General features: G+C 37.2%; 1 protein-coding gene across 2 annotated transcripts in view; it reads left to right on the top strand.

Annotated features, from left to right (window-relative positions):
* Positions 1 to 9,118, top strand: part of HAUS2 (HAUS augmin like complex subunit 2) — an 11,200-nt gene extending 2,082 nt beyond the window's left edge. The window contains exons 2-6 of one of the 2 annotated variants that reach the window (XM_007104865.4): positions 1,974 to 2,066; positions 2,432 to 2,501; positions 3,484 to 3,616; positions 5,257 to 5,365; positions 6,975 to 9,116. In XM_007104865.4, coding sequence (XP_007104927.2) covers positions 1,974 to 2,066; positions 2,432 to 2,501; positions 3,484 to 3,616; positions 5,257 to 5,365; positions 6,975 to 7,139 — 570 coding nt within the window. In that variant the 3' untranslated portion in view covers positions 7,140 to 9,116. Of the gene's footprint in view, positions 1 to 1,973; positions 2,067 to 2,431; positions 2,502 to 3,483; positions 3,617 to 5,256; positions 5,366 to 6,974 lie in introns of both variants that reach the window. The other variant, XM_024115732.3, reaches the window with a different exon arrangement.
* Positions 9,119 to 19,083: the final 9,965 nt, after the last annotated feature.

The raw sequence follows: 19,083 nt of genomic DNA, 5'->3' as shown, positions 1-19,083 counted from the left end.
CTTATAGGGACTTCCCTGGTGGTGCAGTGGTTCAGAATCCGCCTGCCAATGCAGGGGACACGGGTTCGAGCCTTGGTCCGGGAAGATCCCACATGCCACGGAACAACTAAGCCCGTGAGCCACAACTACTGAGCCCAGTGGCCACAACTACTGAAGCCCGTGCACCTAGAGCCCATGCTCCACAACAAGAGAAGCCAGAGCAGTGAGAAGCCCGCACACCCCAACGAAGAGTAGCCCCTGCCCGCCGCAACTAGAGAAAGCCCGCACACAGCAACAAAGACCCAATGCAGCCATAAATAAGTAAATAAATGTTTTTTAAAAAGACCTTCTTATAATCTTACTGCACAGCTAGGCCCAGTGAGGAAACTTTGAAGATTTGTAGCATGATTTTACTTTAAGCAAACTTTACATATAAAAAACCTATTTTTATTACAAGGATTTATCATTGATTCTTTCAAAATGATGTATTATATGATCCTTTTAAACAGTCCATCCCTTAAGTGCACATCCTCCCATGTGAATTAAAAATTGAGTGATGCTTAAAATTGTGATGTGATATGATGCAACTCTTATAGAAAGTATTGTTTGTTTCAGCTTTGTTCTTTTTTTTTAAATATTTATTTATTTAGGCTCCCCTGGGTCTTAGTTGCAGCGCACGGGATCGCACGGGATCTTTAGTTGAGGCATGCAAACTCTTAGTTGTGGCATGCATGCAGGATCTAGTTCCTTGACCAGGGATCAAACCCAGTCCCCCTGCATTGGGAGCACGAAGTCTTACCCACTGGACCACCAGGGGAGTCCCAGTTACTGAGCATTTATAATGTTTAGTTCTTTCTGTCTGGAATACCTTTTCCTTCGCATCCATCGTGAGCTTGTTAAGGGCAGAGAGCTTGTTTCATTCATCTTTGAATCTTCTATTGCCTAACTCAATAAATGTTATAAAATTGATTATCATCAGTCAGCAGACGTTTGCTATGAAGGGCCAGAGAATAAGTATTTGAGGCTTTTAGGTCCGTAAGGTCGCAACTAGGCTGTTGTAGTATGAAAACAACATGAGATAGTGAGTAATGAATGAGTGGCGTTGAGTTTCAATAAAACTTTATTTCTGGACCCTGAAATTTGAATTTCACATAATTTTCATGTGTCACAGAATGTTTTTCTTTTGATTTTTTTCTCCAACAATTAAGAAATATAAAAACCATTCTTAGCCCTTAAGCTATACAAAAACAGGCAATGGGTGCATTTAGTTCATAGGCCGTAGCTTCCCAATCCCTGGCCTATATGATATCTGAAGTTCCTTCCTGTGCTAACATTCTAGAAAAGAAAAAGAGGATAGAAAAAATTATGGATGAAGCCAAGGGATGAACAAGATAATCTTATTCTGAGATAACCTGCAATTTAAGAAAGCAGTATAATATAGAATGAAGGGATAAAAAGGAGGTGGGGGGTAGGCTTTTTCAAGGAATAATTATGCCTGGACAAAACATTCCTTTATCTAAGAGAGGGAGAATGCGGAAAGAGACAGTATGAATGACTTGTAACCAATAGAGGTCATTTAATGAATCAGGTGAATGATTCCATAGCCCAGGAAGTGTTTAATTTTAGCCCCAGGAAGGTCTGAGAGGCTAGGTCATTTGTGTAGAAGTGATTCTCCAACAATTTCAACTTTATAATTTTTTGGTAAGCTATCAGCAATGCCAGGCTATTGTGCATGATGCCTTAAGAAATAGTACAAAGTGATTTTCTTCTTTGTTTTTCTTATTTTTAAAATATTAATATTTGGGCAAAAGATTTGTGATGGTGGAGGTTTTAAGAAACAGAAAATATACATTGCACTGTCCTACTCTGTATTTCATTTTTCAGGGGCAGCATTGCACATAATATATCCTCATATTTTAGACACGTGGGCATGCTATTCCAGCACACACATAAACTCTGACATATTGCTGCTTTCTCTGTTCACTTACCAATAGGAGATGTTAAATATATCTAAGAAATCAACTTCTTGCTTTGTGAACTTCTCCAGACTACAGCAGATCACAGATATTCAAGCTGAAATCTACCAGGTAAATTACGTTGGAGTTTTTACTTTCTACCTCTAGTATGGAAAAAAATCTTAACTGGCTCCAACAGTAGTCCTCTTGCACGCAGAACAGTATCTAGCACATAGTCCTATAGGCTTTTCTTTGCAATAGTTAATAATAGTAGTAATGGTCATAGTAGTAGTTAGTAGTAGTTAGGAGTAGTAGCAGTAGCAGCAACAGGACTTGAACACCAAAATGAAAAAATTCAGTAAATCCCTGGGCTGTCATAACAAATCATCCTCCTGGTCCCCTTAAATATTCCTGAGTTAAAGACTGTCCATTTTTATCAAAGCCTTTACTTCAGGCTACTTTCTGCATGAGCTAAGTGTTTTTTGTTTCTAATGTAGAAAAACCTGGAAATTGAACTCCTAAAACTAGAAAAAGATGCAGCAGAGGTTGTCCATCCTTCCTTTTTGGGTAAGTGGTTTAGTTAAATGAGTAATCATTGAAATTTCAACTTTTTCTTAGATTACTTTAAATAAGCACTAGGCTATAAAATTATGATAATTTTTCCAGGTATTGCCCCAAAGGTAACAAAGTCAGTAGAGCTTAAAAGACAAAGGCTGAAGATCTTTCCAGATGAAAGGATCCTAAAGAGACATGACAGCTAAAGCACAGTGTAGTCATGGATTGAATATTTGATTAGAAAAAAAATTTTTGATATAAATGACATTGGGATATTTGGTGATGTTGAAATATAGGCTGTATTAAATATTGGTAGTATTGTACTAATGTTAAATTATCTGAATTTCATACTTGTAGTATAGTTATATAAGAGAATGTTCCTATTTTGGGAAATACATGCTGCAGTTTTAGGAGTAAAAGGTCATGACATCTGCAACTTACTCTCAAATTGGTTAGCAAAAATATATATGTATGGGCATGTAGAGAAGAAGGGGAAAAAAAGAAAACGTAGCCAAATGTTAGTTGGTGAGTCTAGGTGAAATGTATATGAGAGTTTAATCAATGAGCTATTCTTGAAACTTTTAAGTTTGAAATTTTTTCTAAATAAAAATTTAAAAGAAGAGACAACTAACAGCCATTAAGTGAATTCTGGGGAATATATTGAAATAAAAGTAGCTTATAAGACAAATGTTTGTTTTTTAATGCTCTAATATAGAATATTAGAGACAGACACTTTATGTGAAGAATATGGCTCTGGCTATAAAAACTGAACTAGGAGTAGAATTGGGAAACACAAGGAATTTAGCACTAGATTGGGTTGTCAGTAGGAAAAGTAAGAGAAAATAGTTGAAAATGAAACGTATTGGTATTAAAGACAGCAAAGGGGAGATATTTAGGAGAGAAATGGTGGGATTAATTTTTGACCATTGATAGTATTAGTGACTTCAAAACTTGTCCTGTTGCTAATTATAATTACTGTTTCTGGTTTGTGTAGCTCAGAAGTGTCATACTCTGCAAAGTATGAATAATCATTTGGAAGCGGTGCTAAAAGAAAAGCGATCCCTCAGGCAAAGACTGTTGAAACCCATGTGCCAAGAAAACTTGCCTATTGAAGCTGTTTATCACAGGTTAGACTAAAAAGTAGACGTTAACAGTCACACATGTTCCCTGAGGGTAGTTTTTGTTTAGACTAGTAGTTATTTCATAGCATAATTCATTAAACAGTATATGAGTGATCGTATCTATTAACATTATTATTAATGCTGATACATTAAACCAGAAAGAACATCCTTTACTTTTAAAGAATTGTAGCAATGGTGAAGAGAAAGACATTCCTTTTGCCCATTGTGTCTTAGGAATTATAAATAATGACTTTAATGAAAGAAATTAGATCCATAACATATAGTAAGGTGGATAAAAATCATTTTTATCATGTATAGACAGCTTTCTGTGATGTAAATTTATTGTTGCATTAATGTTGCCTCTATATAAAAATTCTGTTGGGGGAGTTTAAGCAGGGACAGATGAAAACAATGTCAACTAAAAGAAGAAAAATAGCAGTTCTGATCTCACCTCTGCTGTTTATATGCCTCAAAACCTTGGGCAAATGATTTAAGTTTTTGCCTTAGTTTCCCAATCCATAGAATGGGGATGCTTTCTATTGCTCTCTTTCTCATAGGAGTATGGAAAGTATCAAATTGAAGGTATAGGTTATTATTAATAATAAATAACAATAAAATTAAAAAGCAGTCATCTGGGGATCTGATTGCTAACTTTCTCCACCAGTGCCTCACTAACTGACCCTGAGCAAATCAATATTTCCTCTAAGTGTCAGATCTTTTATCTTGCAGTAAAATAATAAATATACAAATCCCATTCTTGTGGATATATTCAGTATCTATTCAGTGTAGTTAAATATCATTAATGTGTATATTATACATTATATATATCAGAAGAACTGAATAATAGTTTTAAGGCATTTTGCAAATACAAAGATTCAAAGTAGTTTCATGTGTAGGCTATTTCAGTGAAGTACATTTATCCTTATTGTCTTCACCCTTCACCAAGAATGAGTAGATTGAAATGGAATGAGGTTTTACCTAGAGAAATTTTTTTTTTAAGTTCTTCACTCTTTTTTTAAAAATTTATTTTTTAAAGTTTTTTAAAATTTTATTTTTGGCTGCCTTGGGTCTTCGTTGCTGTGCACAGCCTTTCTCAAGTTGCAGCAAGCAGGGGCTACCCTTCGTTGTGGTGCGTGGGCTTCTCATTGCGGTGGCTTCTCTTGTTGCAGAGCACGGGCTCTAGGCGCGCAGGCTTCAGTAGTTGTGGCACGCAGGCTCAGTAGTTTGTGGCCCACGGGCTTTGTTGCTCTGTGGCGTGTGGGATCTTCCCGGACCAGGGATCGAACCCGTGTCCCCTGCACTGCCAGGCGGATTCTTAACCACTGTGCCGAAGTCCCAATTTTTTACTTATATGAGAAAATTATTAACGTTGATGTTTGTCTAACATCATATTGGGTTACAGATATGATTAGTGTTGTCTCTTTCTTTTGTGTTTGGATGAAAAGTTAATTCCTGTTTAAAGTGAAAGAGAAGAACCTTTTTTATCACTGATATTTCCATGAATGCAGAAAGGTTATTAATGGCTCATTGGGTGGATTGTAATTCTCTTAATTTCATATTAAAAGTCCTAATTAAAGGGAAAAAAGAGAACACAAAATACCTGAACTAAAAAAAAAAAGAGTTCACTTTTTTTCTCCCTCCTTCAGATACATGGTGCATTTGCTGGAGTTGGCAGTAACTTTCATTGAGAGATTAGAAAATTATCTTGAAATAATTAGAAATATCCCTCATTTAGATGAAAATCTAAAGAAAATGGTGAGTATTACCAATAGCATTTAAGTGCCTCATCAACTCCTTTCACATTGCTTTTAGCTATCTTTAGTTCTTTTATACTAGAATCTCAAATGTGTGATCTCCTTGTTTAACTTTTTTTGTTGGCTAATATTATGAGCAAATTACTTTTTTTTAATCAAGATGCCTTTTCTTTATTTAGAAGTCATTTTACATTGTTTTATTCCAATATTTAATAAATATGTGTTATCTTCATTGTGCAAGGGACTATGCTATAGGTATCATGAGAGATAAACAGATATGACCAATCCCTGCCCTCAAATTCTCAAGGTTTGGTGAGAGAAAGTATAAGATACTCTCTACTTTATAGTATTGTATTTGCACAAGGAGTGCAGCAGAGAATTATAAAGAAGATGCTATCTTTTAAGCACAGAGAATGGGGTGATTACTTTCACTTTAGGGAGATTGGGAATAGGATAGGAAGTAGGAATACTTGAATAAAGTTTTAAATAGGAGTTAGTAGCAAGCTCCATCTTGAAGAATCAGTGAAAACTGGATGTGCATCAGAAAGAGTAGTTCAGCCGAAAGCAGCAATGTGAGGAAAGCCATGAAAATTAGAGAGCACAGGTAGTTTGAGGGAAGAGTGGTACTCCACTTTGGCTGATGCTTCAAGGTATTGAGAGGGAGATTGACTTGGGGTTAGTTTATGGAATATTTTGAAAACCAGGCTAAGAAGTTTAGACTTTGTCTGAGTACTGGGGAATCATTGGATGTTTTTTTCTTTTGTTTTTTAGAGAAGGGCACAGAGGGTTGACTTGAGCAGGGCTGTACCTTAATCATGGAGAAAATATTGGATAAAGTAGACTGAGGCTTGTCACTCACAGTATGGGCAGAGCATCAACATCACCTGGAAGCTTGCTAGAAATGCAGAATTGCAGACTTCATTCACTTTAGACCTTCAGAATCTGAATCTACATTTTAACAAGTTCCTCAGGTGATTCCTATGCACATTAAAGTTTGATGAGCTGTGGGTTAGAGGACTAGACAGAGGAACTTGGAGAATAAATAGTCATTCAGATAAAATATTTAAAGCATAGGAATACAAAGGATTGTGTAGATTTTTAGATTTTGGAGGTCAAATTTCTAGCACGTGGCTACTATTTGGACAAGGGACACATCCAAGGAATGAAGTTTCTAGCCTTGGGGACTTGAGGATAAGTAGGATCAAGAGATTAAAGAAGCCAATGAGTTTGTTTTTTGACATGTCTTGCAGAGATAGTAAATGTTCAGTCATGGTTTGTTGAACTGTGGTTAAATCGAGTTTGAGATATTGAATATGCATCTAGATGGAGATTTCCAGCAAACTGAAATGTAGCACTAAATTTTAGGAAGAAGATTAGGTTTGACAATATAGATTGAGGGTCATCTGCATTGAGGTGATCATTGAAGACAAAGGAGAGATGAACTCACAAAGAAAAAGAACATGTAGGACAGCACAATTTTAAGGAGCCTTTGTATTAAGGGGCTGGAAAAGATCAGTTGTCAACTTTTGGTGTCATACTTATGATATAGTAACGTTTTATTAATGACACATGATTTCTCTCCTGTTTTCCCCTTCTTTCAAATGTTATAGAGCACAGCTTTAGCAGAGATGGATATTTTGGTGGCTGAGACAGCAGAACTGGCAGAGAATATACTCAAGTGGCGAGAACAACAGAAGGAAATTTCCTCTTGTATCCCCAGAATATTAGCTGAAGAAAATTTTCTTCGTAAATATGAGGTTACAGTGCCTCCTTAACCTTTTACTTCTAAAGTTAATGTTCAAACTATTAATGCAAAGTAATTATCAACTTTTTATTTTTGTTTAATTATATGTAGTCATGTGAAGTCCATTTCTAGTCAATTATAACATGGGTATTTATAGACTTTGCCACTAGCAATACTGAAAGAGCCCTCTTTATATTGAAATACCAAGATTCTAAGTTCATTAAGACAAAACTGAATTTTCCTTTGTTTTTCATGTATTTTCATTCCACTTTTCAATAAAACTCAAATATAACTATGATAATTAACGTGAGTGCATTAACCATATCTTAGGCAGCAGACTTTATTATGTTGTTTTTTAAAAAAATGCTTGTTTCTGAGTTAGAAGAGTCTTGAATCTGAAAGTATGTTGCTTATTCCTGTGAGATTGTCACTAAGTATGCAAAAAAGAGCAAAATAGCAGACCTGACTGCTATCCTTTGAAAGGCCTGCTTGTAAGGTTGGTCCTTGGCTAGCATCTGGGAACTTAGATTTCTAGGGTTCCTTCCACCCTCACTGATAAGAGTTGCTCGCTGTGACTAAGGCATTTGTACAGTGTGGTTGGTGCTGAACACCAGCTTTCTTCCTGGGAGTCTAGAATTTTGGTATATGCTAGGCAGAAGGTACTTATGTGACTAGCCCACAATATAATAACCCTGGCACTGCATCTTTAATAAGCTTTTATGGTAGACAACATTTCACACATGTCACAACTCAGTTGCTGGGGGAATTAAGCACATCCTGTGGGACTCCACTGGCAGGGACTCTGGAAGATTGTGCCTGGTTTCCCCCGGCCTTTGCCCCATACACCTTTCCCTTTGCTCTTTTGCTTTGTATGCTTTTGCTGTAGTAAGTCATAGCCATGAGTACAGTCATATGCTGAGTCCTATGACTCCTCCAAGCATATCATCAAACCCAGGAGGTGGGGAGGGGGCTCTTGGGGACCCGACACAATAAGCAATTCCAGAGGGTGTTCACTGGCAGCCTTAGAAATAGGCAAAGAAGAAAAGTAGAGCAAAGCAAAGAAAAAGGCACATTATTATAAAACTTATAGAGGTTTTACCTTACAAATTGCTCAGATATTTTATCTGAGATTATTATGCATATAAAAGGGAGTGGTATACTAAGTCTCAGGATGCTTTCATTTATATCAGTAGTACAACTACCCTTGGCTTATTTTCAGACTTGGGGGTTCTCTTTCTCTTTCTTTTTAAATTTTATTTTATTTATTTATTTTATTTTTGGCTGCGTCAGGTCTTAGTTGTGGCATGCGGGATCTTTGTTGTGACGCCCAGGCTCTTTGTTGCGGCCCGCGGGCTTCTCTCTAGTTGTGGCGTGCGGGTTTTCTCTGTCTAGTTATGGCATGCGGGCTCCAGAGCACATGGGCTCTGGAGTTTGTGGCACACGGGCTCTCTAGTTGAGGCATGAGGGCTCAATAGTTGTGGCGCACAGGCTCAGTTGCCCTGCGCCTTGTGGGATCCTAGTTCCCCAACCAGAGATCAAACCTGCGTCCCCTGCACTGGAAGGTGGATTCTTTACCACTGGACCACCAGGGAAGTCCCCTCTTCTGCTTTAAATGGCTGCTTCAATATTTTTATACTGTCCTATTCTCTGTATCACTGAAGTTCACTCATCCTTGTATTCATCACACGCTTAAAGGAAAGAAGACCTCAACATAGTGGATGAGTTAACTAGTTGTTCATAAGGAAACAGGATCATTACGCAAAACTACCCTGCTAAAAAAACATGTCTTGAAGCCTATTTTGCTGACCTTTGCAAATGGGATATAGAAGAGTGGTCATAATTTCTTGAACATTGCCTAGACTCTTTAAGCAAAACTTTTAGTTGTATTTCATTAGAAATTTGTTCAAGCCCAGCCTTGGTTTCAAACATCTTACTAAGCTTCTTCATTTATTGTCATACATATATATGAGTATATGTATGTATATATATACATATATATGTGTGTATATATATATATATATTTTACATCACATGTCACAATTATTGATATACCTGGTTGTTTTGGGTTTTATTTTTGCTTTTTTGACTTTTATGTCTTTTTCAAAATAAAAAAATAAACCTGTGATTTTTAACTAAAATTTTGTGGCTCTTGTCTGAATCCTATATGATTAAAAGGACAGATTCTTTATTTAACATACAGAGTTAAAGTGTAAGCATACAGGTTATCTGATTCACAAAAGCTTGAGGTAAGTTGAGACTGAGGTCTATTACAAAAAGAAAAGCTAATTTAGTCTGTGCTAGAGTCAATAAGTGTGCATCAGTTTGTTTTTTTCCTCAGCTTCTAGATATGTGGATAATAAAAACAAACAAAAATAACTCTGAATGTCTTTCTATTTAACACCAGAAGTTGTGTGAGATTTGTGAATTCACTTCCAACATAATAATGATGCCACTTTATGAAGACTATTCTGAAGGAATTGAGATGCTACCTGGTTTTTCCAGCATTTTTCTTATTTTACTCCTTGCTCTGATCTGTGACTCTGCCAGCCTGACCCCTGTTATCCTCTCAAACCTCCATAAAGTTAGGAAAATAGTCTGAGGAATAGGAAAACTCAAAGGGTTTCTTGACATGCAAAATATAGAGTTGAGATATTAATAAAACTAATCAATGTATTGTGGAATTTCCTGAGATGTAAAATGAATTTATGTAAGATTTATTCTACAATTTGGGGAATCTACTCATGTAATTGAGTTTACTTTAAATTAGTATAGTTCAAGATAAGCAGATCACGTTCTAGAGTTCTTTTAATTTTGCCTTTTCTTTTTCCTTTTTCACCATTTCCAAGTTATATTTTCTCTTCTCCTTTTGGAAATACCTCATAAATGTTTGTAGGAAAAATTTACATTAGGATGTGGTAGGAGTAGGAGTCCCATTAGCAGTTTATGAACTTTTCCTGGGAGACTATAGACCTCTGATGTTGCTCTACCAGAATTTAGGGTAAAAAATAGGAGTCAAATATCTTACTTGAGACTTTGAATCACTTTATTTTCTTAATGTGGAAGGCTAGTAAAAGTGAAAAGTCACTCATTTTCTGAAGGTTGTGGTGAGATGATATTTTCAGGGAGATCCTACACAAACTCTGAATATGCTTCCTTATCAAAAATCAGTTTACCTCTAGAGGGCAACATATACTTTTTTTTTTTTTTGGCTGCGTCAGGTCTTAGTTGTGGCACGTGGGATCTTTGCTGAGGCCTCTCTCTAGTTGTGGGATGCGCGTTTTTTTCTCTTCGCTAGTTGTGGCGCGTGGGCTCTGTAGTTTGCGGCACACGGGCTCTCTATTTGAGGCGTGCAGGCTCAGTAGTTGTGGCACGCAGGCTCAGTTGCCCTGTGGCATGTGAGATCTTAGTTCCCCGGCCAGGGATCGAACCCGTGTCCCCTGCCTTGGAAGGCGGATTCTTTACCACTGGACCACCAGGGAAGTCCCATATACTTATTTTTGATCAGTAGATGCTAATAAAATTTTTTGTAACTTAACATTTTCTTTTCTGAGTCTTAGCTTTTGTGGGACATAAAAATTTACCTTGGTCAATGAAGATTTACTTGAAAAACTTTGCTGGATGGAAGGCTTTCCGTAGAATACCTGACGGTAGGTGGGAATCATGGAATAGGATATCAGTAATCTGAACTGCCTTATCTCCCCAAGCTCATCTTAATCTTATATTCCTCTCTCCATCTCCACCCCCAAGTTCAGGAGATTTAGAGATGGGGCTTGTCTTTAGCTACTGCAATATGGAGAGTAATAGCAAAGGCTTTAGAATTATACCTGGTTTTGAATCCAAGTTCCACCATTTACTAGCCCTATGTTCTTTCTAACTTATTTAATATCAGTCTCACTTTCCTCATCTCTAAATGAGATGATAACAGTACCTACTTCATGGATTCTTGGGAAAATTAAATGAGATAATGCATAAAATACAATCAGTTCCTAGTATACAATAATTGAAAGTCATTGCTGTTATTAGTTATAACCAAAACAAAGATGGCTTTGGTAAGTCCCTTTCTAAGCTATTCCTTTTGTTCCTTCAGGCAATAAGTTCCAAAAATATGAGTTAAATATGGTGGAACTTAGTTAAAGAGACCTTTCTGGATTCCCTGAAATTTTACCATGTAAGTCATGGTGAGGTCACTCTTAAGGAGTCAAGAGGGAGAGCTAGCTTGGTTAAATCACAGAACAGTGTAAATTCACTTACAACAGAGGAAATTCAGATTAAAACTTCTGAGTTATCATTTCTCACCTATCTGATTGGCATAAATTCAAAAGTTTGTCGAGACACTCTGTTGATGAGGCTGTGGAAATACAGGCATGCTTAGCATTGCTGATGGGAATGCAAAGATCAGTCATATGGCCCCTACAGAGGAGAATTGGGGAATATTTAGCTTAATTGCATAAGCATTTCCTTTTGGACTCAGCAATTCTATTTATAGGAACTATTGCAAAGATATACTGGCAAAAATAAGAAAATATGTATGCACATGGCTATTCATACCAGGAATATTTCTGATAGTAAAAGACTGGAAACAACCAAATTTGCAGTTAATAAGGGACTGATAAACTATGGACATCCACATTGTAGAGCACTATGCAGTTGTAAAAGGGAATGAGGTATATCTATATTTACTGACAAGGAGTGATCTACAGGATCCACTGTAAAGTATAAAACAAAGTCAGAATCAGGAATTCCCTGGCTGTCAGTGGTTAGGACTCGGCGCTTTCACTGCTGTGGCCTGGATTCAATCCTTGGTTGGGGAACTAAGATTCTGCAAGCTGCGCAGTGCGACCAAAAAAACAAACAAAAAAAACAAAGTCAGAATTGTATGTATGATATGTTACTTCTTATGTAAGAAAGGGGGGAGATAAAAAAAATATATATATATATATATATATATATATATATATATATATACAAAACTAAAAAGCATGGTTACCTATGGGGGAGAGAGGCAACAGGGTAGAGGGAACAGGGTAAGAAGCTAAACTTCTGAAAAGATCTCATTTTGTAAATTTGACTTTGGAACCAGGTAAATATATAATTATAAAACAAAATTAAAGGATTCCTAACTGATAGAAAAATGAAACATTTGACTATATATATAGTTGGTGGCCTAATCAAACTGAGAGGAATTATTTCAAATGACTTTAAAATTCAGTAAATTTGACTGAATATTCAGTCAGTGAGATATTCCCTATGAACAAAAAAACTCCAAAAAAATAAACTGTTTTCAGTACTCTTCTTATTGATGGTATTATTATTATTATTATCATTATTATTCAGAGACTGTGAGTATACCATGGGATAAAGCAAATGACTAATTATGTTGATGTAGTTAGGGTATCAGTATATGTTATGGAAGACAGTATTTATACTCTTTTTTTGAAACTTTTTGATTTTATTGAAGTATAGTTGATTTACAGTGTTGTACTAATTTCTGCTGTACAGCAAAATGACTCAGGTATACACATATTTATTTTATATATACATAATGGAAAGGAATATTTTATATTCTTTTCTATTATGGTTTATCCCAGGAGACTGGATATAGTTTCCTGTGCTATAGAGTAGGACCTTGTTGTTTGTCCATTCTATATGTAATAGTTTGCATCTACTAACCCCAAACTCCCAGTCCATCCCTCTCCCTCCCCTCCTCCCCCTTGGCAACCACAAGTCTGTTCTCTATTGAGAGACAGTATTTATAGATGTAAGATTTCAATGAGACTAAAAACTCTGTGGTCCTGAATTTGAATTAAAAGTATGTATACAGCAAGTGTACTTCAATTTAAAAATAAATAAATAAATAAGTAAGTAAATAAAACTATCCAAATGGAAAAAAGGCCTTAAATCAATGACAAACACAATAGCAACAAGCACCAAGATTATAGTCTCTGAAAAGCAATTCATACTAAAAGGAACCAAATTATGCTGTACAGTACATCCCCATGATTTATTTTAAAAAATATTTATTTATTTATAGTATTTTATTTATTTTTGGCTGCGTTGGGTCTTAGCTGAGGCACGCGGGATCTTTGTCGAGGAGTGTGGGATCTTTCGTTTCAGTGCCCGGGCTTCTCTCTAGTTGTGGCGTGTGGGTTTCTCTTCTCTAGTTGCGGCACGCAGCCTCCAGAGCACGTGCGCTCTGTGGCACATGGTCTCTCTAGTTGAGGCGCATGAGCTCAGTACTTGTGGTGTGTGGGCTTAGTTGCCCTGCAGCATGTGGGATCTTAGTTCCCTGACCAGGGATTGAACCTGCGTCCCCTGCATTGTAAGGCAGATTCTTTACCACTGGACCACCAGGGCAGTCCCGACTTGATTATTTTTTAACTAGAAGTTTGCACCTTTTGACCACCTTCACGCATTTCTCCCACCCCCTACCCCTCACCTCTGGCAACCACCAATCTGTTCTCTGTATCTATGGGCTTGGTTTTTTTCTTTCTTTTTTTTAAGTTTAAATTTTTATTTATTTATTTTCTTAATTTTGAGCTTGATTTTTTTGTTTGTTTTTGTTTTTGTTTTAGATTTCACACACAAGTGAGATCATAGAGTATTTGTCTTTCTCTGTTTTATTTCACTTAGCATAATGCCCTTGAGGTCCATCCATGTTGTTGCAAATGACAAGATTTCATTTTTTTTTTACTACTGAGTAATATTCCACTGTGTGTGTGTGTGTGTGTGTGTGTGTGTGTAACATATCTTGTTTATCCATTCATCCATCAATGGACACTTAGGTTGTTTCCATATCTTGGCTATTGTAAATAATGCTGCAATGAACATGGGGGTGCATATACCTTTTCGAGTTAGTGGTTTTGTTTTCTTTGGATAAATACCCAGAAGTAGAATTGCTGAATCCTATGGTAGTTCTATTTTTAATTTTTGAGGAACCTCCATACTGTTTTCTATAGTGGTTGCACCAATTTACAGTGCTACCAATGGTGCACAAAGGTTCCCTTTTCTTCACATCCTTGCAGACACTTGTTGTAGCTTGCTTTTTTTTTTTTTTATAATAGCTATTCTAACAGGTGTGAGCTGATAATCTCATTGTGGCCTTGATTTGTATTTCCCTGATGATGGTGATGTTGAGCATCTTCTCATGTACCTGTTGGCCATCTGTCACGTACCTGTCAGCCACTTGTATGTTTTCTTAAGGAAAATGTCTATTCATTTTTAATTTAAAAACTCCACTTTTGGGGCTTCCCTGGTGGCGCAGTGGTTGAGAATCTGCCTGCCAATGCAGGGGACACGGGTTCGAGCCCTGGTCTGGGAAGATCCCACATGCCGCGGAGCAACTGGGCCTGTGAGCCACAACTACTGAGCCTGCGCGTCTGGAGCCTGTGCTCTGGAACAAGAGAGGCCGTGACAGTGAGAGGCCAGCGCACCGCGATGAAGAGTGGCCCCCGCTTGCCACAACTAGAGAAAGCCCATGCACAGAAACGAAGACCCAACACAGCCAAAAATAAATAAATAAATTAATTAAAAAAAAAAAAATCTTTATAAAGAACCAGCTCTTAGTTTCACTGACTTTTTTTCTGTTGTCTTTTTAGTTTCCATTTTACTTATTTCTGCTCTGATCTTTGTTATTTCCTTCCTTCTACTAATTTTGGAAATTTCTTTTCTAGTCCTTCAGGTGTAAATGTAGGACATTTATTTGAGATATTTCTTGTTTCTTAAGGTAGGCATTTATGAACTTCCCTCTTAAAACTGTTTTTGCTGCATCTCATAAATTTTGTTATGTTTATTATTTTTGTTTGTCTCACATATTTTAAAAATTTTCCTTTGATTTCTTCTTTGACCCATTGGTTATTCAGTAGCATGTTGTTTAATCACCACATATTTGTGAATTTTCCAGTTTTCTTCTTGTAATTGGTCTCTAGTTTGATACCATTATGGTCAGAAAAGATGCTTGATATGATTTCAGTTCCCTTAAATTTATTAAGACTTATTTTGTGGCCTAACATAAACAAATATAATGTTATATGTCAATTATACCTCAATTTAAATATTTTTAATTAAAAAAAATAAAATAGAGACCTAAAAAGAACCAGTAATCCTTGAAGAAAAGACTGATAGCACACTTGGAACATGTTCAAGAGGCACCTGGAACTTCTTATCACGTCAGAAATAAAGGAAGCTAGCAAAGATTACTGGAGCTGAGTCAAAAGTCATTGAGGCTCCCACTGGCCAAAGTTGGGATGATTTTGGCTATCAAGAATAGTAACTGCAGGGACTTCCCTGGTGGTCAAGTGGTTAAGACTCCATGCTCCCATGCAGGGAGTCCAGGTTCGATCCCTGGTTAGGGAACTAGAGCCCGCATGCCGCAACTAAGACCCGGTGCAGCCAAATTAAAAAAAAAAAAAAAAAAAGAAAGAAAGAATAGTAACTGCAGTAGGCTGAAGCAAACAAAATATGCTTAAATTCATGAGTTTATAATAATATTAAAAAAAACAACAGCTCATTATCCACCTTTGGAAAGTGCTAGGGAACCAACTTATTTTGAAAACTAGTAATTGAAACAAGCATTTGTCCTGCCTTTACTATGCTACCTGTCCCTCAATTGATGAAGAAAATTGCTCTTTATAAGTATGTCAACACATAAATGAAAAAGGATAAAATTGGAGTTTATCACTTTGCAACCCTGTGATATTGTGATTTATAGTAAGAAATATATATTTGGTCTTTGTCTCATTTTTGGCACAGAGCTCCTAAAACCCTTGGGATTTCCTAAATGATGAGTCTGGTAAAGGTGTCTCTTGTTATGTTAATGAGTGACTTTTTGACCTCACTGAGGGATGGGGCCTGGTTGCCAGGAGAAGCTACCATATAATTAGAGGATTAAACAATCCTCCTGGGGCTGGAGGTTTAAACAATCAGCAATGGCCTATGATTTAATCATCCATGCCTATGTAATGAAGCCTTCATAAAACCCCAAAAGGATGGTGTTCAAAGAGCTTCCAGGTTGGGGGACCAGAACACTTCTATGTGTCATGTGCAGGGCCCCAAACTCCACAAGGACAGAAGCTCTTTTGTTCAGGACCTCGCCTTATGTATTTCTTCAACTAGCTGTGGATTTATATCCTTTAATAGCCTCTGTAGCAAGCTGGTAATCTCGTGAGTAAATGGGTTTCCTGAGTTCTGTGAGCTGCTCTAGCAAGTCAAACCCAAGAAGCGGGTTGTGGGAACCTCTGATTTTATAGCCAGTAAGGTCAGAAGTATGAATACAAGTAACAACCTGGATTTTTGACTGGGATCTGAAGTCTGCTCTAGCAAATTAATTGTGCCCAGGGAAGAGACAGTCAGAATCTCTAGTCTATAGCCGGTGGGTCAGAAGAAGAGGTAACAACCATGGGCTTACGACTGATGTCAGAAGTGGAGAGCAATCTTGTGGGACTGAACTCAACCTGTGGAATCTGATGCTATCTCTGAGTAGATAGTGTCAGAATTGAATTGTAGGACACCCAGCTGGTGTTAGAGAATTGCTTGGTGTTGTGGGGACCGCCTCCCAGCCCCACGTTGGAAATTGGGTCCAGAACCTTTAAGCTCCTAATGAAGTGATGATCTAATTAACTCAGAGGATGCTCATTAGTGACTGCAAATAACACAAAAAGAAAGATAGGTGCCGACTGATTTGATCAAGGCTCTAGATTGAACTACCAAGTTACAGAAAATACAGAGGACAGAAAAACATTTAAATATCACCATAGGGATTAATTTGCAGAACTAGTCTGTGGGAAATTTACCGGAAAACTGCCTGGTTTCTTAAACAAATAAATGCCAGCGGGGGCGGGGGTGGGGGGGTGGGGGGGTGGAGGGGGCAAGGAAGCTACTGAACAAAAGATTAAAAGACATATCAATCAAACTGTATTTGGATCCTGATTCAAACAAAAAAAAAAAGAACGGGGGGGGGGGGGGGGGGGGGGGGGGGGGGGGGGGGTGGAGGGGGCAAGGAAGCTACTGAACAAAAGATTAAAAGACATATCAATCAAACTGTATTTGGATCCTGATTCAAACAAAGAGACTGTTAAAAAAACTTATGAGAAAATCAGAGAAATTTGAATGCTGAGTATTTGATGGTGTTAAGAAACTAATGTCTTTGGTTGTGATAATGGTATTATGGTAATGTTAAAAAGGTAGTCCTCATCTTTCAAAGACACATATTGAAATACTTACGAGTGATATAACTAAAAATACAGAATATTGTTATGCTGACTTCTCCAACCTGAATATAGAAATATATATATATTTGGCTGCACCACGTGGCTTGCAGGATCTTAGTTCCCTGACCAGGGTGAAAGCACGGAGTCCTAATCACTGGACCTCCAGGGAATTCCCAAGATAGAAATATATTAATGCAGCAATACTTTCCATCCACCCCCCGGCTTTACTGAGATATAATTAACATATAACATGGTGGAAGTTTAAATTATACATGATTATTTCATACACGTATATATTGTGAAACATTAATATTGGTTACTATATCCTTCACCTCACATAATTACCATTTTTTTCGTGATGGTAGTGGTGGTGAGAACATTTAAGATTTATTCTCTTGGCAATTTTCGAGTGTACAATACAGCATTGTAAACTATTGTCACCCTGCTGCACATTAGATACCCAGAACTTATTTATCTTACATCTGGAAGTTTGTACCCTTTGACCAACATCTCCTCATTTTCCCCAACCCCAGCCCTGGCAACCACAAATCTACTTTCTGTTTCTATGAGTTTGTCTTTTTTAGATACTTATACAAGTGAGATCATACAGGATATTTCTGTCTGAATTATTTAACTTAGCATAATGCCCATCTATGTTATCATAGCAGGATTTCCTTCTTTTTTTAAAGGATGAGTAATATTCCACTGTATGTGTATATATATATATATATATATATATACAATTTGAGATGTATGTATATATATCAAATTTTCCATTCATCCTTCGATGGACACTTAGGTTGTTTGTTTCCACATCTTGGCTAATCGTAAATAATGCTGCAGTGAACATGGGGATGCAGATATATTTTTGGGATAGTGATTTCATTTCCTTTGAATATATACCCAGAAGTGAGATTGCTGGATCATAGGTAGCTCTATTTTTAATTTTTTGAGGAACTTTCATACTGTTTTCCCTAATACAGCCATTCTTTCCACTGCAAAGCACAGTGGGTAGAGAAGCCATTCAGAAGTCTAGGGTTCCAGGCAAATTTGAATTGTAAACCAGCTGTCCCAATACTCTAGGGGTGGGTCCTTTCAAATAGATGAGAGAGGAGACTGGATAGGTAAACTACTATTGGAACATGCCTGACACACAAATCAAAGGCTCACCGTGACTCTATTACTGCCCCTGGGATACTAAAATAGCCTCCTGACTGATCCCTCTTGGGCTTCCATCCTTCCCCACTCCTCAGAATAATCTCAGAACAGTGGCCAGAGTAATCATTTAAAATATGTACATCATATGATTTTACTTTTCTCCTTAACACTTTCCAGTGGCTTTCCAGCTCACCTAGAATAAAATCCAAAGGCTTTACCATGGTCCCATGCTACCTCTATGACTCCCTCCACCCTGTCATTCCATGCTACCTCCACTGGCTTTCCTGTTGTTCCTCTAACATTCCAGGCTTTCTCCAAGTTCAGGGCCTTTACACTGGCCTGTTCCCTGTGTCTGAAATTGCCCTTTTACATAACAGCATGACTCTTTTACAACCTTCAGATTTTTCTCAAGTGTCACATTCTCAAGGAGGTCTTCCCTGGGCATATTATCTACCGTTTCAACACTCTCCTTTACTCACTTCCCATCCCCTTTCCTGCTTTATTTTCACTCCTTAGCTAATCTGATATACATTTTACTTAATTTGTCTTACTTATTATAAGTTTCTCTCACCAAGCTGCATGAGGTCAGAGGTTTGCCTGTTTTCTTCACTG

Source organism: Physeter macrocephalus, chromosome 11 (genome assembly GCF_002837175.3).
Source record: "Physeter macrocephalus isolate SW-GA chromosome 11, ASM283717v5, whole genome shotgun sequence".
Taxonomy (NCBI): domain Eukaryota; kingdom Metazoa; phylum Chordata; class Mammalia; order Artiodactyla; family Physeteridae; genus Physeter; species Physeter macrocephalus.
The sequence above is the reverse complement of the archived record's forward strand: the minus strand, read 5'-3'. Positions and strand labels throughout refer to the sequence as shown.